Source organism: Caretta caretta, chromosome 16 (assembly GCF_965140235.1).
Source record: "Caretta caretta isolate rCarCar2 chromosome 16, rCarCar1.hap1, whole genome shotgun sequence".
Lineage (NCBI taxonomy): Eukaryota > Metazoa > Chordata > Testudines > Cheloniidae > Caretta > Caretta caretta.
This window is the reverse complement of record NC_134221.1, coordinates 26,368,433-26,392,708: the sequence shown is the minus strand read 5'-3', so window position 1 is coordinate 26,392,708 and position 24,276 is coordinate 26,368,433. Positions and strand designations below refer to the sequence as shown.

Here is a 24,276-nt window from a genome sequence, read left to right as displayed (position 1 = left end):
CTCAGCCTCTCCTCATAAGTCATGTGTTCCAGTCCCCTAATCATTTTTGTTGCCCTCCATTTTTGTTATCCTTGATTACCTCCTCCACCTGAGGGCCCAGGGTCTGGCGCCCTCGTCAGTCAGGGTACACTTGGTGGCCATATCGGCCTTTCATCCCCTGGTGCAAGGGTACACGGTGTTTTCCCATCCTATGACCTGCCAGTTCCTTAAGGTTTGGACCGTCTCTACCCATATTCCAAGCCCCTGGTTCCACAGTGAGACCTAAACCTGGTGTTGGCTCGTCTCACAGGGAACCCGTTTGAACTACTGGTCACGTGTTCCTGGTCTCACCTCTCGTGGAAGTGGCCTTCCTGGTACCTATCACGTCAGCCAGGCAGGTCTCGGAGCTCAGGGCCCTAACCTCCGAACCACCGTATACAGATTTTCATAAGGACAAGGTCCAGCTCCGCCCACACCACGCGTTCCTCCTGAAGGTGGTCTCCGCCTACCCACATGGGTCAGGATGTTTTTCTGCCAGTCCTCTGCCCCAGACCTCACGTGACTAGTGAGGAACTTAGTCTCCACACACTCGATGTGAGGCGAGCTCTGGCTTTCTATCTCGAGTGGACCAAGCCGTTCAGAAAGTCTTCGCAACTGTTCGTTGTCTTGACTGAGCGTGCAAAAGATCAGCCGCTTTCCACTCAGCCGCTTTCTAAGCGGATCACTTTGTGCATCTGTTCCTGTTATGAGCTGATGGGGGTTTCCGCGCCGCCCATTGTGAGGGCACACTTGACTCGGGCGCAGGCCTCGTCGGCTGCCTTCATGGCCCATGTCCCCATCCAGGACATTTGTAGGGCTGCCACGTAGTCTTTGGTTCACACATTCACCTCACACTATGTGATCGTCTCCCAGGCCAGGGATGATGCTAGGTTCGGCAGGGTGGTACTCCGTCCTGGGAACTTGTGAACTCCTACCCACCTCCAACAGATATAGCTTGGAATCACCTATTGTGCTATACACATGAGCAATCACTCGAAGAAGAAAAGACAGTTACCTTTTCCGTAACTGGTGTTCTTCGAGATATGTTGCTCATGTCTATTCCACATCCCACCCTCCTTCCCCTCTGTCGGAGTTGTCTGGCAAGAAGGAACTGAGGGTGGGGGGAGCACGCAGCTCCCCTTATACTGCGTCAGGCAGGCGCCCCTACAGAGGTCATGGGGGCGCTCCCCCCTACAGGTACTGCTAGTGGAAAAACTTCCGGCACTGGTGCACATGGATATTCTATTGTGGAATAGACATGAGCAACACATCTCGAAGAACACCACTTATGGAAAAAGTAACTGTCTCTTTTCTGTTTAATAAGTCATATTTTGTATTTTTCTGCATATACAAAGGTTTTATCCTGTTTCTTATGTATACAGTTGACTATTTTTCTATTTTCCTGTGTTGCTTGTGCATATTTAGGTTGTAGTTTTGTGTTAAGCTTAATAATACACCTGTTTGTTTTGATTTTCACTTCCCTTATGTTACTTTTTAGGAAGTGGAGGAAAAGTTTACAAAACAAAATTCTCTCTTGTGTCATATTAAAAGGATAACTGATAGTCCTTAGCTCAGAGCTTTATATGCAAACAAAATAAGGTTTAACTTGATGGCAATGCAATATCTTACTCATTTCTTTCTGTAAAATTCCCATGTAGTAGTCAGTGTCACATGGCAAAGAGATCATGAGAATGCAAACATGTATGATAAAATGGCTATTTGGTTAATTCTTTATGTGCAGGTGTGTAACACTAAATGGCTAATATTGAAAAATATTCTTTCTCTCTTACAAAATATATTATTTTTAATTGCATTTCAGTGCCATGAGTCTTGACAAATTTGAAAAAAGCCCTAGGGAAATTCCTCACCCTGAGATACAAAAGGTAAGAAAGAGACAGTTTTCTTCCCTCTTGTGTTTTAGAATACACTATTTATAGAAATAATTGTACTAGTTGTTGCTCAGTTGCAGTGGCAGGACATGATGGTGCAGATTACAGTTCTGTGACATTGCCAAAAAACATTGTGGCTTGAAGTGTGTTGAAGTGTCACTTGAAAAGGAAAACAACTTTGATTTTTAAAGGAGTGGAAATAAGATGGCTAGGTCTTTGTCAGAGTGCTAACCATGCTTTTTTTTTTTTTAAACAGGATTTACTGGTTCTTGAAGAGCAAGAAGTAAGTGTAAACTGATCACTTTGAACTCACAAAACCCCTTCAGCGAATATTAGCTTTGCATTTAGAATAAGTTCCCCTTTATATGTAATTTCTTGTAGCAGTCATTTCTTGTAACAAGAACTGTAATGTGAGGCACTGTGGAGCGTGCAAAGCTGAAGATTGTAAGTTCCATTGTGAATACATTTAAGTACATAAATAGAATTTCATCATATGACTCAAAGATAAATTAGTGGAGAAAAATATAAATGTGATATTTGTGTAACACAAGGATAAGGGCCATATATTTTCATAAATAGTACTTGTATACAAATCCTTAGTGGAAAAATGATAAGAAAAGTACACTTGCTGACCTTTCCTGATTAACACCCTATAGCTCTGTTTTTTTTCTCAGGGCTGCGTAAATTTTAAGTTTGGCGTTCTTTATGCTAAAGATGGTCAACTTACAGATGATGAAATGTTCAGCAATGGTGAGTCAGCACGTTCTTTTCACCTTTTCATTTGGTAATTGAACACATTTGGCTGCCCGAACGTAAAAACAACAGGACTGCATATTGACTCTGTATATTGGCTGTGGAGAAGAGAGATGGCTATTAGTGCTATGCTAATGGTGGATCTTTTCTGTATGCTTCTCCCAGTTGTTTTTCCGACACTGGTGTGATATTGCAAATGCACTTTGAGTAGCTCTGTATATTCCCACTTATGAAATATTGTGCCACCTTTTGGTAGAACCTTTTTTTTCTAGCAGTGTAGCTATGGGGCTCCTGCAGCCCCACCTCTTTCCTCAACATACCCCACAAATTGAGTGTGAGGCTACAAAGGGGGCGAAGTGCCCTCCCATCTCCAGTCTGCCTAACCGCATGCCTGGGTGGATGTGAACCCCTCTGATGTCCTCAGAGGCAGAGTCTTCTCTTCTAAGAGTTAGTTTAGCATTTTCATATAGCAATCCGTCAAAATCATCTAAAGTCAGTAGCGTAGCTAGGGGGGAAGCAGGACAGCAGCCACGGCGCCCATTTACTTACTAGGTGCCTTTAAAATTTTTACTCAGCTGGTGGTGCTCGGATCTTCAGCAGCACTTTGGCATTGGGTCCTTCACTCGCTCCAGTCTTCGGCGGCATTGTGGTGGCCAGGGGGGCTGTCCTTCAGTGCCGAAGACCGGAGCGAGTGAAGGACCCAATGCCAAAGTGCTGCTGAAGATCCGAGCACCGCCGGGTGAGTACCAGGGGGTGGTGCCTTTTTTTAATCTCTGCTCCCCCTGTTTTTTCCACCTGGCTACGCCACTGTCTAAAGTATCTCTGATTTGTGATTGCTGGTCACTATTTCCAGTACAAGGTGCTCCCATTTGGCACCCAGAGTACTTACAAAATGTCTTTCTGCAGTAGTGACTTATTTAAGGAATCAGGGTATTTTCATTTACCCCTTCTTGGATGATTAGCTGCTAAAGGCAACTGTGCATGAGGACCTGATGAGCCACATAGCCACCAAGACCAAACTTCTCTCAGACCTAGGATTCTTTCTGTCATACTCAAAGGATTCCCTTTAAAGGGGCCATATTAAACTCTGTAGAAGGGAGAGTTTTTCTGCCACACTACAGGTTTCTAAGAATGAGACAGAGTATATTAAAGATTTGAAGTTGTCCTATACAGAGGGGCAAGGTTTCTCATGGGTTTTATGGCAATCACTACCTGTGGACTCTGCACAGCTGAGAATGAGACCCATTCAGCACTGGATGTCCTGGGTCCCCAGCCCAAGTTGGGCCAGCTTTCAATTATTGATTATCATGCCTCACCACCTTATAGTATGTCCAGACTGGTGGTCAAACAGGGCACACCTGAATTACTTGACAGTTTGAGGGCTCTGGTCATCCAAGGAAAGAGCATTGCACTTCAGCGTACTGGAACTGGGATTTGACTCTCAAATCATTCATCTGTATTCTGCAAGGGAAGGTTGTGCACGTAATAACAGACAATACATTGGTGATGTATTATATCGAAAAATGGGAGAGCTTATTCCACCCCCTTGTGTGTGGAGGTGACAAAGTTATGGGATTGGTGTATCTGCCATGACATTCATCCTGTGGTACTACATCTGGCAGGTGAGAACAATGTAGTTGCAGATCACCTGAGCAGAGATGGCTCTCAGATGCACGAGTGGTTCTTAAAGGATAAGCGAGTTCAGACTGTATTTTTGAGGTGGGGTCAGCCAGTTGTGGACTTGCTCATGACGAGACTCAACAGGAAATGCCACTGTTTCTGTTCCAGAATGGGCCGGGACAGTGAGTCCCTATTGGATGCTTTCCTTCTGCACTGCGGGGAAGGGTCTGATGTTTGCCTTTCCCTTGATACAGAAGGCAATAAGGAAGATACTTCAGGACAGGGCATGGGTGATACTCATTGCCCCGGCGTGGCAATGTCAGCAGTGGTTTGCTTATCTCATCTCATTCATGCATCTTCCTCTGTCCTCAGATCTGTCCCAGGAGGAGGATCTTTCATCTGCACCTGCAATCCTTGTACCTGATGGCTTGAGTGACTGGGATTTGACTCTCTATTCTTGAGCAGTTATGTTCTTCATCCGTGCAGGACATACTAGTTAGTTTTAGAAAACAGTCCACTAGAAACTACCACTATCTGACGTGGTCCAGATTTCAGGCATGGATGCATGGGAAGTCTGGTTCCCCTACAGTCTTCTATCCCTTGTGTTCTGGAATACTTAATGTACTTAAAAAAATCAAGTGTTGTCTAATTCATTGTTAAAAGTTCATTTGGCAGCCATCTCCACGGATCATACGTTGGTTGATGGTAGATCACTGTTCATGTTTCCAGTAAGAAGCTCATGGAAGGTTTATCAAACTTGTATGCTCCTGTGAGAGATCCTGCCCCCTTGGGGGACCATAATTTGGTTTTGACCATGTAGATAAAACCTCCATTTGAGCCTTTGGCAGAGTGTTCATTTTATTATTTGCCTTTCAAAACTGTCTTCATTATTGCCATTACATCAGCCAGGGGAGTGAGTGAGTTGACTGGGGTCATGGCTGATTCACCTTTTTACTTCCTTTAATAGAGACAAGGTAATTCTTAAACCTGATCCTTGGTTCTTGCCTATGGTAGTGGGTATTTTTTCCCCTAAACGACATTCTGATAAAGGGGAATCTGTCTTCCACCAACTGGATGCCCAAAGGGCTCTTGCATATTATTTGGACAGAACTAAGAGTTTTTGTAAAAGTATCTAGACTGTTTTTTATGTATGTCAAGAATAATATGGGGCATATGGTTTCTTCTCAGAATATATCCTGGTGTATTAAACAGTGTATTCAATCTGACCACGTTACATTAGAGCTCTGGCTGCTTCTTTTGCTTGTTTTAGGCAGGTGCCAGATGCTGAGATCTACAAAGCTACAACCTGGACTTTGGTACACACCATCACCGAGCATTATGCTCTGAATTTGGCTTCTAGAGTGGATACTGGGGTTGGCAAGAGGGCTTCAGTCTGTATTCAATTAAGACTATGTTCCTACCTCCATGTTAGTCTCAGTGCCCTTTATCAATCTGTCCCATACGTGGGAATATGCAGACCCACTGAAAGAAGAAATGAAGGTTATTTACCTTTAACTGGAGTTCTTTGAAATGGCTCTGCATATTCACGCTTCTTCCCCTTCTTCCCCTCTCCGTCAGAATCCTGGTCATGATTTCTCTGGCTTTGTGGAGGAAGCAATTGGGAGGGTGCTCTACCCCATTTATAGCCTCATCTTCAGTATGTTGGGTATGCTGAGGAGAGGGGCAGTGGTGCAGGAGTGCCGCAGTTACACTGCTAGAAGGGTAGGTTCAAAGGGTTCTAGTGCAAGGCACCACAGGGTGGTGCAATATCCCATAAATAGGAATATGCAGGGACATCTCCAAGAACTCTGGTTTTCTTTACAATAATTCTAAAGATATTTGAAAACTACCTTTTGGGCAGCTGGAAAGGGGCTGGATCCGTTGTTGGTTGTTTTTTTCCCCAGAGTTTGAGATTGTTGTATACCCAAAAGAATACTTTTGATTTCTCACACATTAAATATAATTTCTTTGAATAGTTGTGTTTGTGAGAATTTTCATTTTCATCTGGCTAACAATAATCAGAAAACCCAGACTTTTGGGTTTTGACTTTTTTCTTAATGTGGGCTTTGTATACTTTAAAGTTACACTTGAAAAAAAATTGAGTTTTGTATGATTAAAGCTTTGGCCAGCTTCTGGTGTGTTGGTGCTGTTTTCAGATATTGTCTAATATATTTGTACTCTCAAGTTCGCAAGCCAAATTTGAAATAAAAATATCCATAATTCTTTTAAGGGATTGGAGGAAGTGGGGCTCAGGATCCCAAAGGACCACTTATTTCCCATTTTATTTTCTTGAGGTCTTGCATCATGATGACTGTCCCTGTGCCATCAGAATTAGCAAGAGGGAGTCACTGTTTAGTAAACACATGGTGATCCCTTTTTCTACATGTTCCTCAAGGCTGACAGTGCTGCTTTCACAGAGCTCCCAGGCTTGGGTGATATGAGGAGAATTGAACTCAATTGTGAAATTCTAGTTTCCCACATGGTAGCGTGTTCCTCTACTGTTGAGCCAATGGGTCAGCTCACACATTCCTGTTTCATGTATTAAATTTCTAATATACCCATGCAGATATTTAGAGAATTAATATAGAAACGGGACACTCACATGAAGAAGCAGTGCTTGCCTGAATATAAGCTGGGGAGTAGGCCCTGTGTTCTGTATTGTGGTTCATACGCAGTTGCATCTGCCATACTGATGAACTGTTTCATACCTAACACTGCTTTTCTCCACTTGTAGAAACTGGAAGTGGCAGCTTTCAAAGATTATTGAATCTTTTGGGTGACACAGTTACACTGAAGGGCTGGACAGGCTACAGAGGAGGTCTGGACACCAAAAGTAAGATTTCAGCTGAAATAACTCGTGACAGGTCTATTGTGAATGTGCTGTTAGTGTGCATGCATATGTACAGAATATAAGAACACTCATATACTGTTTACATAACAGACAGTAATAGTCCAGTCTGAGAAGCGACCTACTCAGATACTATTTCCTAAACATATTATTAGACACATTTTGCCATTTTTAATCAAATAATAATAATGTTCTTAATATTATTGGTAAATCTTTATCTCCCCACCACTGACACAACCTGATACAGTTTCCACCACTCAGGCTATGTCTGTCATGTCATACTCCTTTCAAAACTTTCTAATACTATTCCTCTGTCATCCTGGGTTGGTTATAGCTAAGCAATGTGAGACACTCCCTTCCTCACAACAGAGCTTGGGATGGGGATATCAGCATGAAGAGGCATCCCCACTGACTATAATAGGAAATAACATATCAGGCACTTCCCCCCCCAGCTTTGGCATAGCATACTTCCCTACCATCCCACTCTGCCCCCTGACAGAGCCTAGAATTTGGAGGATTTCCATGATGCAGCCTCAACCTTATTTATTCCTCACAAATTCACATTGTCTGTTTTCTTAGACTGCATCTTTCCTGTCATGAACTGGCCACATATTCTGTGTCATGGTGTTAGCTACAGGTGGTTAAATAGCATAACAACTTCACATACTGTAAAGAAGTCACATTCAGCTCCTTTTTCTCTTAGAGACAAAAATTAGACTTGTCAGGCACAAATCTCTGCAGGATAGGACCCCTTCGAATTCATGGTGTACTAAAATAAAACTAAACTGGATACGTGTCTTCAGTGGGACTCTGTAGGAGGAGTTCATTATTCAGTCGAAGGCCATGATTGAGAATGTAGATATGCACTGGCTGTCAGCCCCAAACACAGGAGTATATTTTACTGAATTACGGATTTCTTGAATGGAGATTCTACTGATATGAGTTGGTGGCTGCATTTGTTTATGTTCACGATGCATTTTAACTGAGTTGCTGGATACATATCTCCTTTCAGGGTAGGTCCACTGGCAGAAACATTAATGTGACTGCATCACTAGCTTGGGTAGTCCACCTTGTCATAAATATAAAGGGAAGGGTAAACCCCTTTAAAATCCCTCCTGGCCAGAGGAAAAATCCTCTCACCTGTAAAGGGTTAAGAAGCTAAAGGTAACCTCGCTGGCACCTGACCAAAATGACCAATGAGGAGACAAGATACTTTCAAAAGCTGGGAGGAGGGAGAGAAACAAAGGGTCTGTGTCTGTCTGTATGCTGCTTTTGCCGGGGATAGAACAGGAATGGAGTCTTAGAACTTTTAGTAAGTAATCTAGCTAGGTATGTGTTAGATTATGATTTCTTTAAATGGCTGAGAAAGGAACTGTGCTGAATAGAACAACTATTCCTATGTCTTTTTTGTAACTTAAGGTTTTGCCTAGAAGGATTCTCTATGTTTTGAATCTAATTACCCTGTAAGGTATCTACCATCCTGATTTTACAGAGGGGATTTCTTTACTTTTATTAAAAGTCTTCTTGTAAGAAAACTGAATGCTTTTTCATTGTTCTCAGATCCAAGGGTTTGGGTCTGTGGTCACCTATGCAAATTGGTGAGGATTTTTACCAAACCTTTCCCAAGAAGTGGGGTGCAAGGGTTGGGAGGATTTGGGGGGGAAAGACATGTCCAAACTACGTTTCCCAGTAAACCCAGTTAGAGTTTGGTGGTGGCAGTGGAGATCCAGGGACAAAGGATAAAATTAATTTGTACCTTGGGGAAGTTTTAACCTAAGCTGGTGAAAGTAAGCTTAGGAGGTTTTCATGCAGGTCCCCACATCTGTACCCTAGAGTTCAGAGTGGGGGAGGAACCTTGACACACCTTTATATATAATTTAAATTATGCAGGATGTCAAGATTTTATAATTAACTTTGTCCTGTTTAAAGGCAAGTAAGAAGTATGGATCTGAAAAGGAGGTGCCCTGAGACTGTTCTGTGGCAGGAAATGAAGTTTCCTTTTCTCCTTAGAAATGCAATATTGCATAATCCTACTGAGAGTGGTTTTCTTCCTTTGCAGATGATACAACAGGAATATGTTCCATCTACACAGTGTATCAAGGGCATGAGATTATGTTCCATGTTTCAACCATGCTACCATATTCTAAAGAGAACAAGCAGCAAGTATGTGGTTTTCATACTGATTTTTCTTAGTAAACCACCGCATGTTTAAAAGAAAAGGTTTTTTAGTTTGTCAGTGAAACTTGTTTTTTGAAATGTAAGACTAAAAAATCTCTCAATGCTTATGGCATTCAAAATTGTGCCCGATTATATAAAATTTTATATCTTTATTGTCAATACACTTCATCGCATTACCTATCTCATAGTTAGTCTTGGAAGGATTATATTTTTATTGATAAAAATGATATACATCGATTTCACTGTACACACACACAGACAAACTGAAAAAATATTTCTATTGATGATCAAAATTTATAGATAAGCAAGGTAAGAAAAATACTGTTTGAGAGCTTATTAGACTTTGATTACTGGATGTTTACTTTGTATTTTGACATATGATGTTGATAAATTTATGTTGTAATGGTCATAAAGCTTTAATTTTTTGAATCTCAACGTCTGTCATTAAATGATAATTTGGTCACAGAGACCCCCTTGGGACTGTCACCTAATGTGTTGAAATTACCTCTGAGCCTGTTTATCCTGCCAGCTTGGGACTTCCAGAACCCTGTCTTGTTGAGCCAGACACACTAGCCTGCTGCAACACAGACGCAAGGTCTGGTGCACGCCCTCAAAGCTGCAGACTTAGGTAACCTGCTGAGCTGTTTTCAGTTATCTCCAGCACCCAGACACCCAGTTCGCAATGGGATCCAAACCCCAAATAAATTGATTTTACTTTGTATAAAGCTTATACAGGGTAAATTCATAAATCGTCCGTCCTCTATAACCCTGATAGAGAGAGATGCACAGCTGTTTGCTCCCCCAGGTATTAATATATATTCCTCCTATTTGTATGCATGTATCATTCTTGTATCTGAAGCTAGAAATATGAAGTATGAGTTTGTTAATAAACAAAAGTGATTTTATTAAGTATAAAAAGTAGGATTTAAGTGATTTCAAGTAATAACAGACAGAACAAAGTAAGTCACCAAACAAAATAAAGCAAAAACACGCAAGTCTAAGCCTAATACGTTAAGAAACTGATTACAGATAATATCTCACTCTCAGAGATGTTCCAATAAGCTTCTTTTACAGACTACCTCCTTTCCCCTGATACAGTCCTTGTTAGTTCCAGCAGACATCTCAGTTGGTAACCAGGGGTTTTCTCATGACTGGCAGCCCCCTTTGTCCTGCTCCACCCCCTTTTATAGCTTTGGCACAAGGTAGGAATCTTTCGTCTCTTTGGGTCCCCACCCCTCCTTCTAAATGGAAGAGTACCAGATTTAAGATGGATTTCATTATCAGGTGACATGGTCACATGTCACTGTAAGACCCCTACTCTCCATTCCCCATGGGCTGGTCCACACGTACACAGAAAGGCTTGCAGGTAAATAACCTTTACAACCAATTGTCCTAGTCAATGTGAGCCATCAAGATTTTAAACCACCATTAATGGCCCACACTTTGCTTAATTACAGTAGGACCTCAGAGTTATACTTCATATTTCTAGCTTCAGATACAAGAATGATACATGCATCCAAAAAGGAGAAATATATTTAGTAGTTTATAACCTTTGTTATGATACCTTACAAGAGACCTTTTGCATAAAGCTTATTCTAGTTACATCATATTCACACTCATAAGAATATTTCCATAAAGCACATGGAGTGCAACGTCACAAGCATGATCTAGTAATTCGATGAAAGGACTAAAAATCAGCATATCTGGTTTCTGTGCTCAGGTTTGCCACCAGTTTGTTATTTGACCTTGGGCAAATCTCTATCTCTCTCTTCATTCATGAATTACCCTAGTTGTCCTCTTACTGGATCTGAAGTTGCCACGCCAATTTGTGGCATCAGAACACCTTAATCTCTCTGTGCATCAATTTTCCTATCTGTAAAATGAAGATAATATTTTATTCCTTACTTGTCGCAGAAGAGTCCTGTAAAGTTTAATTGATTAGTGGTGGTAAAGTTTTCTAAGGCACTTAATACATCTAATGATCTCTCTTACCACCACAAAAGACACTAAAGAAAGGAAAACAGCCAATGGGTATGGTAGCTCCATCCTTCAAAGACTTTTGTTACTTGCTAGAATTATTAGCTGCAGTATTCAGTCAGTGCTGGCTGTTTTTGAATTCATTTCTTAGTTGTGCTTAGGCAGACTCTTACCAGAATATTTGTGATGGTGATGCTGCTTTTATGTACAATCTGAAATTTCAAGAGAGAGAGGAAACTTAATTTACAGGAAACACTGGTATAATTGACTCAAATAACGTTGACACCTCTCACAGTCCAGGATTAGCAGTTCCTTTGACTCCTCACTCAGTCTCTGTTTGGGCACCCCGTTTCAAGTGAGAGGCCCAGCACCTGCACTTCTCTCAAAGTGGAATCTTTCTATTTACCTGACTCTTAGACTGGCTCTCCATGTTGCTGTACCCTTGTTTCTCAATCATGTTTCCTCAGCAATTTTAATGAATTTGCCTTTGAAATGCTGTGATCAGTAAGTAAACATACTGACTCTGAACAGCTTCTTCCAAACAAAGTTTTATATCCATGGTTACATAGCAATCAGAGAAAAGTGATAAAACAACAAAAGGACAGCGAACGTATTGTCTTACCTAAAGCTTAATATTTCTTCAAAAGACAGGTAGGTCTAGCTTATCCCAGGTACCTTTCTGCTTCTGGGGACTGTTTCCTTCTGCTTTTCTGCAGACCCTGACGTTCCCTTGCTGTGCATCAGGGCTGCTCTTCTTAACAGTTCTCAAGTTCTTTGTTTAAGGTTTCCTGTCTAAAGGACCCTGTCCCTGTCCTAAAGTAGAGGACAGTTATGCCTCACTTAGAGACGTAACAAAAAAAAGGTCTTGACCCCGGTATTGCTGGAGAGCTATATAAAGCCATTAACTTTGGTTTCTGTAGACCAAAAACAGATCCGATAAAGTTGACTTAATTCTTAGCTGTCATTAAGCAACTGAGTGACTATCAGAAGTACACACAATATTCTAACATTAATACAAATATTTCTCACAGTCTTCAAAACACCATTTCTGATGCCTAAAAACTGGCCAACTCCACATACTTTATAATTGCTTCCAATACCCACTCTTTAGTAATAAGGTTTTAGCTAGAACTAGGTGAAATGTTTTGACTGAAACTTTTTTGGCAAAAAGTGGAGCTTTGGTGACACCAAAACTTTTAATGAATTCATGACAAATTTGCCAAATTGTTTCAATAACACCTTGTCCCAAATAAACAAAATATTTTGTTTTGATATTTTCAAAATGAAACATTTTAAATTTTTTGGTTCAAAATTACTTTTCAAACTTTCCAATTAAAAAAACAAAAACTATCAAATGTTTTAAATGGTTTTGTTGAAATTAAATGTTTTGTTTGACCTAAACAATTTTTGTATTTTTCGGAATTGCCAGAGAACTGAAAAATCCATTATTCACTGAGCTCTAACTGTAGTACTTTTCGTATCTTCACACAAAATGATAATTCTCAAACCCCCTGCCTAATGGGTGTTGGCATCTTTTCATCTGCGAGAGATGGTGGGAATTGCAGGCTATGAAGTACATGGTTTGCAATGTCTCATGTGACTGAATAGGCCAATCCGAGATTTGCATGATCTTTGGCAGTTATTGCAAATGTAAGTATCTTGGTTGGGAGCTGCTTGCTTCCTCTGGGCTCTTTTCTCCTCAAACTGTAGGAGCCAGCTCTTGTCATGGACTTTGATACCCTGATGGAGATGATGGTGCCACTTGTTACGATAACTTGCCAACATTTTCCATTTTTCAGGATCAATTCCAAATTCCTTCATATCTCGCTTGCATGCGTCTTTATTGCGAAGCTTGGGATGTCCTGTTGTTCTTGTTCCCTCTGATAGCTCCCCATATAGCATGTCCTTCCAACCTACTCAGATGGCCCAGTCAGCGCAGTCGTCTTTGCTTGAGCAGGGCTGTCACAGTTGGTAAATTTGCCCTTTGAAGAATCTCTGCGTTGGTGACTTTATCTTGCCATTTGTTGTTGAGTATGCAGGGTAAACAACGTAGGTGGAAACTGTTCACCCTTTTCTCCTGATGAGCATAAGTTGTCCGTGTTTCCCCACCATACATGAGTATTGAGGACGCAAGCTTGGTACGGTAGCATTTTGGTTTTGATGATAAGCTTTGAGTTGTTCCATGCTCTTTTAGTTAGTCTGCTAAAGGTGGTGACAGCCTTTCCAATGCAAACAATTAGTTCTTCATCCAGGTAGAGGTTGGTGGTCACTGTAGAACCTAAATAGCTGAACTTTTGGATTACTTCTAGCTGATTTGCATTTAAGGTAATTGAAGGATCTTGTGGAACGCCCTGTCCTAATACAACCATATTTTTGATGCTGATGGTGAGAGCAAATGCCTGACGGGTACTTGAAAGGCAGTCCATGAGTTCTTGTAATAGATCTTCATTGTGGGCTATGAGGGAAGCATCATCAGGGAATAGAAGTTCCCTGATTAGCACTTTTTTTTACTTTGGTCTTTGACTTAAGTCGGGGGCTGGTTGAAGAGTTTCCCATCTGATCTTATGGGAGATACACTCCATCTTTCATGTCCTTAAACACACAGTTCAAGAGTACTGAGAAGAAGATTCCAAAGAGTGTAGGGGCAAGAACACATCCTTGCTTCACTCAGCTTTTCATCTCAAAGTTCTCTGAAGTGGAATCATCAAACTGGACAGTTGCTCTCATGTTGTTGTGGAATGAACATATAAGACTTAATAGGGTTGGTGGATATCCTATCTTTTGTAGTATAGCAAATAGACCTGCTCTGCTGACAGTGTTAGGTCCACAAAGGCGATGTACAATGGTTGGTTTTCCTCTCTGCACTTTTCTTGGAGTTGACGCAGAGAAAATATCATGTCTATAGTTGATCTTCCAGCCCTGAATCCACACTGTGATTCAGGGTAGACACGTTTCTTCAGCTGTTGTAAGCTCATTAAGATGACTTTTGCAAAAGCTTTTCCTGCTACGCTTAGTAGCGAGATACCACTGTAGTTGTTGCTTTCACCCTTTTTGCCTTTATTTTTATACAAAGTGGTGATGATTGCGTCACGCATCTCTTGTGGTACCTCACCCTCTTTTATGGCATTCAAGTAGCAGCTGATGAAGATATGGTAATAGGCTGTCTGTCCCGCACTTGAGGATTTGCGCTAGGATGCCATCTTGTCCAGGAGCCTTGCCACTTGATAGCAAATCAATGGCCTTGCTTAGCTCTTCTACAGTGGGCTCCACATCTAGCTCTCACATGACCTTTAGAGTTGGTATTTAGTCCAGTGATTTGCTGGTGATGTTTCTTTCTTGTGCGTATAGCTCTGAATAGTGTTCAACCCAATGGGACAACTGCTTGCTTTTTTATATGTAATGATGTCACTGCTGTGCAATTTGAGAGGGGCAACCTTGTGACAGTGGGACCTAGAGCTTTCTTCAGGTCATCATACATGATTTTGAGGTTTCCTGTGTCTGAGGCTGTCTGTATCTCTTCACAGAGCTTGATCCAGTAATGATTTGCACAGCGTCTGCTTGCTCGCTGTATCTCGGTTTTTGCATGTCAAAGTCTCATTTTGGTGCTCTCTGTTGGCTTCTTGTTGTGTTCCAGATAGACTGTGTTCTTAATATTGATGAGAAATAATAGATCTGCTTCATTTTCTTCAAACCAGTCCTGTTTTGATGGTCTCTTCCCCCAAGTGTAGCTAAAGCTGTTTCATGGATTGTTGTTCTTAAATCTTCCCAAAATTCCTCTGCCTTCTCTGGTAATAACTTCCCATGCATATTAAGTTCAAAAGCCTGCACAAACTCCTGGCATTTCCTCTGGCTTTTGGTGTTAATAGCATTGATTTTGGGCTTGCTTCTAGGTTTTGCTCTATGTAGTTTCTTGGCTGTAATCTTCACTTTGGTAATAATCAAGGAGTGGTCAGTGTCACAATCAGTTCTGTTGAACGTGCGAGTGTTGTGCACTAAGGGTAGGTCTTTCCTCCTGATGATAACAAGGTCTAATTGGTGCCAGTGCCCTGATCGTGGATGTTGCCATGACACTTTAAGAACATAAGAACAGCCATATTGGGTCAGACCAAAGGTCTATCTAGCCCAGTATCCTGTCTTCCGACAGTGGCCAATGCCAGGTGCCCCAGAGGGAATGAACAAAACAGGTAATCCATCAAGTGATCCCTCCCCTGTCGCCCATTCCCAGCTTCTGGCAAACAGAGACTAGGGACACCACCCTGTCTATCCTGGCTAATAGCCATTGATGGACCTATCCTCCATAAATTTATCTACTTCTTTTTTGAACCCTGTTATAGTCTTGGTCTTCACAACATCATCTGGCAAGGAGTTCCACAGGTTGACTCTGCGTTGTGTGAAAAAATACTTCCTTTTGTTTGTTTTAAACCTGCTGCCTATTAATTTCATTTAGTGGCCCCCTAGTTCTTGTGTTATGAGGAGGAGTAAATAACACTTCCTTATTTACTTTCTTCACACCAGTCATGATTTTTTAGACCTCTGTCATATCTCCCTCCTCCCCCTCAGTTAGTCCTCTCTTTTTCAAGCTGAAAAGTCCCAGTCTTATTAATCTCTCCACATACACAGCCATCCCATACCGCTAATCATTTTTGTTGCCCTTTTCAGAATCTTTTCTGATTCCAATATATCTTTTTTGAGATGGGGTGACCACATCTGCCTGCAGTATTCAAGATGTGGGCGTACCATGGATTTATATAGAGGCAATATGGTATTTTTTGTCTTATTATCTATCCCATTCTTAATGATTCCCAACAGCGTGTTTGGTTTTTTGACTGCCACTGCACATTGAGTGGATGTTTTCAGAGAACTATTCACAATGACTCCAAGATCTCTTTCTTGAGTGGTAACAGCTAAATTAGACCTTATCATTTTATATTATAGTTGGGATTATGTTTTCCAATGTGCATTACTTTGCATTTATCAACATCGATAAACACTTAGTGGTGATCTTTTCCTGTAAAATATGAATTGTTAATGCACATTTGGTTTTGGGCGCAGAATTCAAGAAGTTATTGGCCGTTCTCATTCATCTTGCCAACGCCAAAATGTTGTAGGCAATCTGGCCATGAGTTGTTGTCTGCACCGATTCTTGCATTAAAGTCAGCTAGGAGGAAAAGTTGCTCACTTGATGGTATTCTTTTGATGACTTGATGCAAATAGTTGTAAAATGTATCCTTCTCCTCAAGGCTAGATTTGAGTGTTGGTGCATGGGCAGTAATGATGTTCATAGAGCTGATTGGTCGTCTGAAGTTTAAGTGAGATGATATGCTCTGACTTCCAAATGGGTGTTTCTAGGAGCTTTACCCACTTGTTTCTCAAGGCAAGACCCCCCCGTTCCTTCTTGCCTCCAGTGAAGGTGTGTCGGAACTACTCTGCTCCAGCTTTGCTGTAGCTCGATCCCCAGTACTGTTTGTTCATTCAGCATTAGTACCTGTAGTTAGTTAGCTGTTTAGTTAGTCAGCGAGCCCGGGCTGGGGCATGACCCGCGCCGTGGGCGTTTAAGTCGTGTGGCTCTTGTTAGCGTTCTATGCCAAGAAGTGACCCACATTGCAGACTGTTTGCGCTGTTTGGGAGAAACCCATATCAGCAAAAGGTGCAAGATTTACAAGTCGTTTAAGCTTTGGACCAAAAGAGAAAGGGACATTAGGCTTCGGGCCATCCTGATGGGGTCGGCACTGACCCCGACTCCGGCATGCTGCTCTGAACCAGTACCTGGCACTGCGGCGTCGGTATGCGGCAACCCTCTGGTGCCATCGACCGGTCGGCACCACTGCCCATTCTCTGGGCACGCCAAGAGGGCCAGGAAGACTCCCTCTTCACAGCGGCACCAAGGGAAATCTGGGACAGAGGCTAGACCCATGTTGGTCAGTCCTCGCTCCCCACCGGGCCCCAGGCCTCTGACTCATGTTGAGCGGAGTAGCCCGGCCCCTTCAGAACAGGCCTCTCTGGATGCCTTCCATGCTTGAAGCCCTCCAGGCGGCCAGGAGCACCGCCGATGTCGGCCCCATGCTCCAGAGGCAAGCCGCCGCTGGGATCTCTGCAGTCGCCTCCGGCTTGGTCTCGGTCGAGGGAACGTTCTCAACGCTGTTCACCGCCCAGTGACCGCTCGGGGCAGAGCCCAGGTGGATCGCCCTCAACGCTGACCAGACTGTCTGGCTGGGTTCCATCCGGCCGGGACTCTCTGCACCACTCATCCTCAAGGAGCAATTATTGACAGGACCGGGGCAGGTGCCGTCAACGTTCCTCGTCTCGGAGGGGGTACCGCAGCCATTCCCGGCATGGTCGTCAATGCCATTCCCGCTCGGACTCCCGCTCCAAGTCTCCGCCAAGACATCGAAGCCCCAGGCGTCGATCGCCAGCATCTCTCCATTGCAGGTCCGCTCGTTGAGGCCGTTCACGGAGCAGCTGCTACTGTCGGTACCGGTCCTCCATGTGAAGATCATGGTCCCGTGGCCGACAGCAATCTTGGCACTGCCGCTCCTCCCGGTCCAGAGGTAGCAGCAGATCTTATGCCAGCCCAGCCTCCATTCGTAGCCGTCCTTCGATGGGCTAGGCCAGCCAAGCCGAACAGCCGGCCCCACTGGTGCTGCAGCAGGTGCAATGGTACTGAGCTTTGTGGCCGGCCCAATGGTACCAGTGGGCACCGTGGCCTCTGGCACAGCCCCGGTGGGGGCTCGCTCGGTGGCCGGAGCTTCTGAAGCACCATCGGCCTCCCTCTCCAGACCCCCAAGGAAGGAGTCAGTGGGATGTGCATTCTCGGCACCGTTCCCAGAGTCTGACCAGGTAGTGGACCCTCCGGTGCCAGCCGATACCCAGAGCACCACACCGGCCTTCTCATCTTGCCTGGAGGAGGCGATTGTGGCCCTGCCCCCCTCTGTCCCTCACGAGGACTTCAGGGTCCATCAAGAACTCTTAAAGAGGGTGGCAGCAAGCCTCCACCTCCAGGCAGAGGAGATGGAGGAACCCTCAGACTCCCTCTTTAATGTGCTGTCCTCGTAGGAACTGGGTAGGGTGGCCTTGCCTCTCCATGAAGGGGTGGCTAAAATTTCAAATGCCCTGTGGCAGACACCGGCCTCATTGGCCCCTATCTCTAAGAAAGTGGAACGCAAGTACTTTGTACCCACCAAGAGTACTTGTATACCCACCCGGCGCCCAACTCCCTGGTGGTTGAGTAGGTCAACCACAGGGAACGGCAGGGTCAACCAGCGCCGACCCCCAAGAATAAAGACACTCAGAGACTAGACTCTTTCGGAAGGAAAATTTATTAGTCTTCGGGCTTCCAGTTGTGAGTGGCAAATCATCAGGCTCTCCTGCGCCGGTACGAATTCAATCTGTGGGGCTCCCTGCCCAAGTTTGAGGACTCCCTCCAGGAGCACGATAGAAAGGAGTTCAAGGCGCTTGCAAAGGAGGGGGCAGCGGCCACTAGGGCGTCCCTGCAGGCAGCCTCGGATGCTGCGGATACAGCCGCACGATCCATGGCCTCTGCAGTGTCCATGAGACTGGCGTCATGGCTCCTGCTCTCTGGGCTTTCCAGCGAGGCGCAGTCCTCTATGCAGGATCTCCTGATTGACGGGAAAGCCCTGTTTGCAGAGGAGACAGATACAAGGCTGCACGGCATGACACATTCCCGCACAACCCTCCAGACTCTGGGCCTATATGTACCGGCTCCGGCAAGACCTAAGTTCAAGCTGCAGCAGTTTCCTGCCCAGGCCGTCCTCCCTGAGTATGAGGCTGCCCACAAGAAACAGTGAGACTATAAGAGATGCCCTCAGAGGCAGTCTCGGCCAGCCCCCCAGCCTGGTTGCTCTAAGGGCAAGCAGGCGGGGAAAAGGTGCTTTTGATGGGCAGCTCGGGGGGACCCTGCCAGTCCTCATCAGGGATCCACCCTCAATAAAGCTCCCCTTCTCCAACTGGTTGTGTGCTTTCCTCCTGGAATGGTTGTGGCTAACCTCGGACCGATGGGTCCTCAACACCATCTCCCGGGGTTACACCCTCCAGTTTACTTCCTCCTCGCCCAACAACCCCCCTCCCCCATCCCTATTGGGGGACCCCTCGCACGAGGCTCTGCTAGAGCAGGAGGTGGGGTGGCTCCTAGAACTAGGAGCAGTAGAGGCGGTGCCCGAGGAGTTCATGAGCAAGGGGTGTTACTCCCAATACTTCCTTATCCTGAAGGCCAAAGGGGGGCTCAGACCCATCCTGGACCTGCAAGGTCTGAATCAGTACATGGTGAAACTCAAGTTCCGTATGGTTTCCCTGGCCTCCATCATCCCCTCCTTGGATTCCGGGGACTGGTATGCTGCCCTCGATCTGCAGGACACGTACTTCCACATCCATATATTCGAGGGGCACAGGCGCTTCCTCCATTTTGTGGTTGGACAGAATCACCACCAGTTCACGGTCCTCCAGTTTGGTCTATCCACTGCCCCCAGGCTGTTTATGAAATGCATGATGGTGGTAGCTGCCTACCTCAGACAGCGGGGGCGGGGGTCCAGATTTTTCCCTATCTGGACGATTGGCTGGTCGCAGGTGAGGGATCATGTGGCGCTCCTACTGTCCACGTGTACCACCTTGGGCCTGTTGATAAACAGCACCAAATCCATGTTAGTCCCGGTCCAACGCATAGAGTTTATCGGGGCGCTCCTGGATGCAGCGTCTTCCACAGCCTCTCTCCCGCCAGACAAATTCGAAACTCTGAAAGGTCTCATCAACTCCGTTTTAAAGTTCCCATTGACAACAACCAGGGTTTGCCTGCAGCTCTTGGGTCACATGTCGGCGTGCACGTACGTGGTCCATCACGCCAGACTCAGGATGAGGCCCCTCCAGCTCTGTGCCGGTCTCTGTGATCACCTCCCTACGGTGGTGGTCCACCCCAAATAACATGCTCCAAGGGGTCCCGTTCAGGGACAGGGCCCCATCATTGGAGCTGGTGTCCGATGCGTTGGACCTGGGTTGGGGGGCTCATATGGGGAACTTTCAGAACCAAGGCCTGGGGTCAGCCCAAGACCTGACCCTACATATAAACATCAAGGAACTCAGGGCGGTGCAGCTGGAGTGAATGGCCTTTCGCTCGCACCTGAAGGGCAAGGTAGTCAGGGTCCTCACGGACAACACGGCCTTGATGTTCTATAACAACAGGCAGGGTGGGCCCGATCCTCTGTCACGAAGCCCTCAGGCTGTGGGACTTCTGTATAGACCACGACATACATCTGAAGGCCTTCCACCTACCGGGCGCCTGGAACGAGAGAGCGGATCGCTTGAGCAGGGACTTTTCCTTGCAACACAAGTGGTCCCTCCACCTGGAAGTGGCCCACCGATCTTCCAAAGGTGGGGAACTCCCCAGGTGGACCTATTCGCAACTCGGCAGAACTGGCGATGTCCCCGGTTCTGCTCCAGGAGGGGTCTGGGGAGGGGCACTATCTCCAATGCCTTTATCCTGTCCTGGTTAGGCCGGCTTCTCTACTCCTTCCCCCTGTTCCCTCTACTCAGCAGAGTCCTGGAGAAGATAAAGACGGACAAGGCCTGGGTCCTTCTGATTGCCCCGGCGTGGCCCAGGCAACATTGGTATGGGACCCTCACGGGCCTGGCAGTAGCTCCACTGTGGCCGTTGCCACTCCGCCCGGACCTGCTCTCTGAGGACCTGGGCCGCCTCCTCCATCCCAACCTAGTGGCTCTTCACCTCACAGCGTGGCTGCTCAATGGTTAGACAGAGAGGAGAGGAAGTGCTCAGAACAAGTTCAGCGCGTCCTCCTTGAAAGTAGACGGCCCTCCACTCGCCGCACTTATTTGGCAAAGTGGTCCCATTTTTCTAGATGGGCGGAGGACCACAGTGTGTCTCCCATGACCATCCTGATCCAGCTAATTCTTGACTACCTCCTCCACCTGAGAAACCAGGGCCCGGCGCCCTCATCTATCAAGGTGCACCTGGCAGCCATACCAGCCTTCCATTCGCTGGTTCAAGGGCACACGGTATTTTCCCATGCTATGACTGGCTGTTCCTTAAGGGTTTGGACCATTTTTTTCCATATTCTAGACCCCCGGTCCTGCAGTGGACCTAAACCTGGTGTTGCCTAGTCTCACGGGGCCCCCGTTTGAGACACTGGCCATGTGCTCCTGGTCTCACCTCTAATGGAAGGTGGCCTTCCTGGTTGCAATCACGTCAGCCAGGCAAGTCTCGGAGCTCAGGGCCCTGACCTCCGAGCCGCTGTACACAGTCTTTCATAAAGACAAGGTCCAGCTCTGCCCACACCCCGCGTTTCTCCCGAAGGTGGTCTCCGCCTACCACATGGGTCAGGACATTTTTCTACCGGTCCTCTGCCCCAAGCACTGTCTCCACACGCTTGATGTGCGGCGGGCTCTGGCTTTCTACCTTGAGCGGACCAAGCCGTTCAGAAAGTCCTCGCAACTGTTCATCGCCTCAGCTGAGCACGCGAGAGGCCAGCTGATTTCCACTCAGCGGTTTTCCAATCGGATCACTTTGTGCATCCATTCCTGTTATGAGCTGGTGGGTGTCCCCCGGCCACCCATTGTGAGGGCACACTCGACTTGGGCGCAGGCCTCATCAGCTGCCTTCGTGGCCCACGTCACCATCCAGAACATTTGTTAGGGCTGCCACATGGTCTTCGGTTCACACATTCACCTCGCACTATGCGATCGTCCCCCAAACCAGAGATGACACCAGATTTGGCAGGGCTGTCCTCCATCCTGGGAACTTGTGAATTCCTACCCACCTCCAACAGATATAGCTTGGAATCACCTATTGTGGAATACACATGAGCAATCGCTCGAAGAAGAAAAGACTGTTACCTTTTCTGTAACTGGTGTCTTTGAGATGTGTTGCTCATATCTGTTCCACCTTCCTTCCCCTCTGTCGGAGTTGTCTGGCAAGAAGGAACTGAGGGTGGGGGGAGCGCACAGCTCTCCTTATACCGCGCCCGGCAGGCGCCACTCCAGGGGTCGTGGGGGCGCTCCCCCCTACGGGTACTGCTAGGGGAAAAACTTCCGGCACTGGTGCATGTGGCGAGCACGCACACCTATTGTTGAATAGACATGAGCAACACATTTCGAAGAACACCAGTTATGGAAAAGGTAACTGTCTTTTACTGTTGTTGTACCCAAGCTGAAAGGGACTGGATAACTTTGTAATGGGCCTCTCGCTTAGAGAGCTTAGTCACAAGGGACAAGGCCTTAAACCAAGCAGAGATCAATAATTAACCTCTGAAAACGCAGACAAAACATTTCCCTTTGATCAGATTTCAGCATCTTTTTTGTCTGAGTCTGAAGTTCCATAGTCACTTCTGAAGTTTGATTTCATGGTTCTCAGACTGAGGTTAGTGAAATCCAATTTCATTTAGACTAACCTTGATGTTTTCAAATTAAAAACGGACTCCTAACAAGTCCTTTGCAGTACACTGTGTAGTAAGGTATATGTCTTCTTGCTTTCCCGTCCTTATAAATAAAATTAAAAATTATTCTAAAATTTGATTTGCATGTAATTCAGTTAAATTTAAATAATATAGATAATTATTTCTAATTAATTTTAATAAATACTGGGTTTGGGCTATAAATAGACATCAGTTCCTCATATTTCCATGGTCATTGTACAATTAGATCAAGAACGAATAAAGAATAAAGCAGCTTCACAGTATTTTGACATTACTGTAATGCACTTTTAAATGCCTGTATTTAGATAGGTTTCAGAGTAGCAGCCGTGTTAGTCTGTATTCGCAAAAAGAAAAGGAGTACTTGTGGCACCTGAGAGACTAACAAATGCATCCGATGAAGTGAGCTGTAGCTCACGAAAGCTTATGCTCAAATAAATTTGTTAGTGTCTAAGGTGTCACAAGTACTCCTTTTTTTTTATATTTAGATAAAAACAGAATAGTATGTTTGTATAAATGATGCCTGCACACACTTCAGATTACCGTCAACTGCTATCATAGAAAAAGCGTATTAAATTCAATAATCTCATGTTGTGTTTCATTGTTCTTTCACTTTATTGATACTCAGGATCCAATTCTAGTGATGGTATCTCTCCTTTTTGTAGGTAGAAAGGAAGCGTCATATTGGAAATGACATTGTCACCATCGTGTTCCAGGAAGGAGAAGAATCTTCTCCAGCATTTAAGCCCTCCATGATTCGCTCTCATTTTACACGTATCTTTTGCTTTCTGTTTTTTTAATTGACTAAAGCTTGTTTACAGACCCCCATTAAATCCTTTCTATATGCCATTCACAGAAGAGAAAAGTATATTTTAAAAGGAAATTGCACATGCCATCTTATGGATTACTTTATTTTGTATCCCTAAATCTACCTTGTGAAAATTCTCCATTGTGAACTACGTCAAAGGTGTGAAGATAAAAAACAAGCAGACACTTTCAAATCAGATTTTATTATTAAAGAATTCTTCAGATGGGTTCACAAAGTTAACTCCATTTACATTTCCAAAAGTATATTTTCAGAAAATATTTCTGCTATTGATGTGAATAAATTTTTCAGTATCCACTGAATGCTGGTTGCTTCATGACATTTAGAGAGCATTTATTTTAGTTATTTACTATAGATGGAATGGGATACACAATTAATGTAAAAAATACCAAAACCTTCAGAGTGATGGGTGACATTTTAAAATTGCATTATGACCTATATAAATGAACACAATACTGAGAGTCAGGAACTTGTGAGTTCTAAACCAAATTCTGATATTGACTACATGGTCTATTGTTGTTACCCCTTTCTTCTTGCACACTTGTTTGTTTCATCCACATGTTGGATCTTGTCTTTTAGATATTTCTTTGAGCAGGGCCTATTATTTACTATATGTTGCTAAAGTGCCTAGCACAGTGAGGACCCACGTCATAGAGGCCTCTAGATGCTACTGCAATACAAATGTTAATAAGACTTGGGGAAGTCACTTTATCTCTCTATGCCTGAATTTCAGTA

At 44.7% G+C, this 24,276-nt stretch overlaps 1 protein-coding gene across 11 annotated transcripts in view; it reads left to right on the top strand.

Annotated features, from left to right (window-relative positions):
* The window catches only part of GARNL3 (GTPase activating Rap/RanGAP domain like 3), a 194,203-nt gene that overhangs the window by 89,518 nt on the left and 80,409 nt on the right, over positions 1 to 24,276 (top strand). For all 11 annotated transcript variants that reach the window (XR_012665260.1, XM_075120473.1, XM_048823447.2 and 8 more), the window contains 6 exons: positions 1,838 to 1,901; positions 2,164 to 2,190; positions 2,582 to 2,657; positions 7,015 to 7,113; positions 9,188 to 9,291; positions 23,381 to 23,489. Coding sequence is in view for 10 of the 11 variants with exons in the window: in XM_075120473.1 (XP_074976574.1) it covers positions 1,838 to 1,901; positions 2,164 to 2,190; positions 2,582 to 2,657; positions 7,015 to 7,113; positions 9,188 to 9,291; positions 23,381 to 23,489 (479 nt within the window). In the remaining variant the exon portion in view is untranslated. The remainder of the gene's footprint in view (positions 1 to 1,837; positions 1,902 to 2,163; positions 2,191 to 2,581; positions 2,658 to 7,014; positions 7,114 to 9,187; positions 9,292 to 23,380; positions 23,490 to 24,276) is intronic.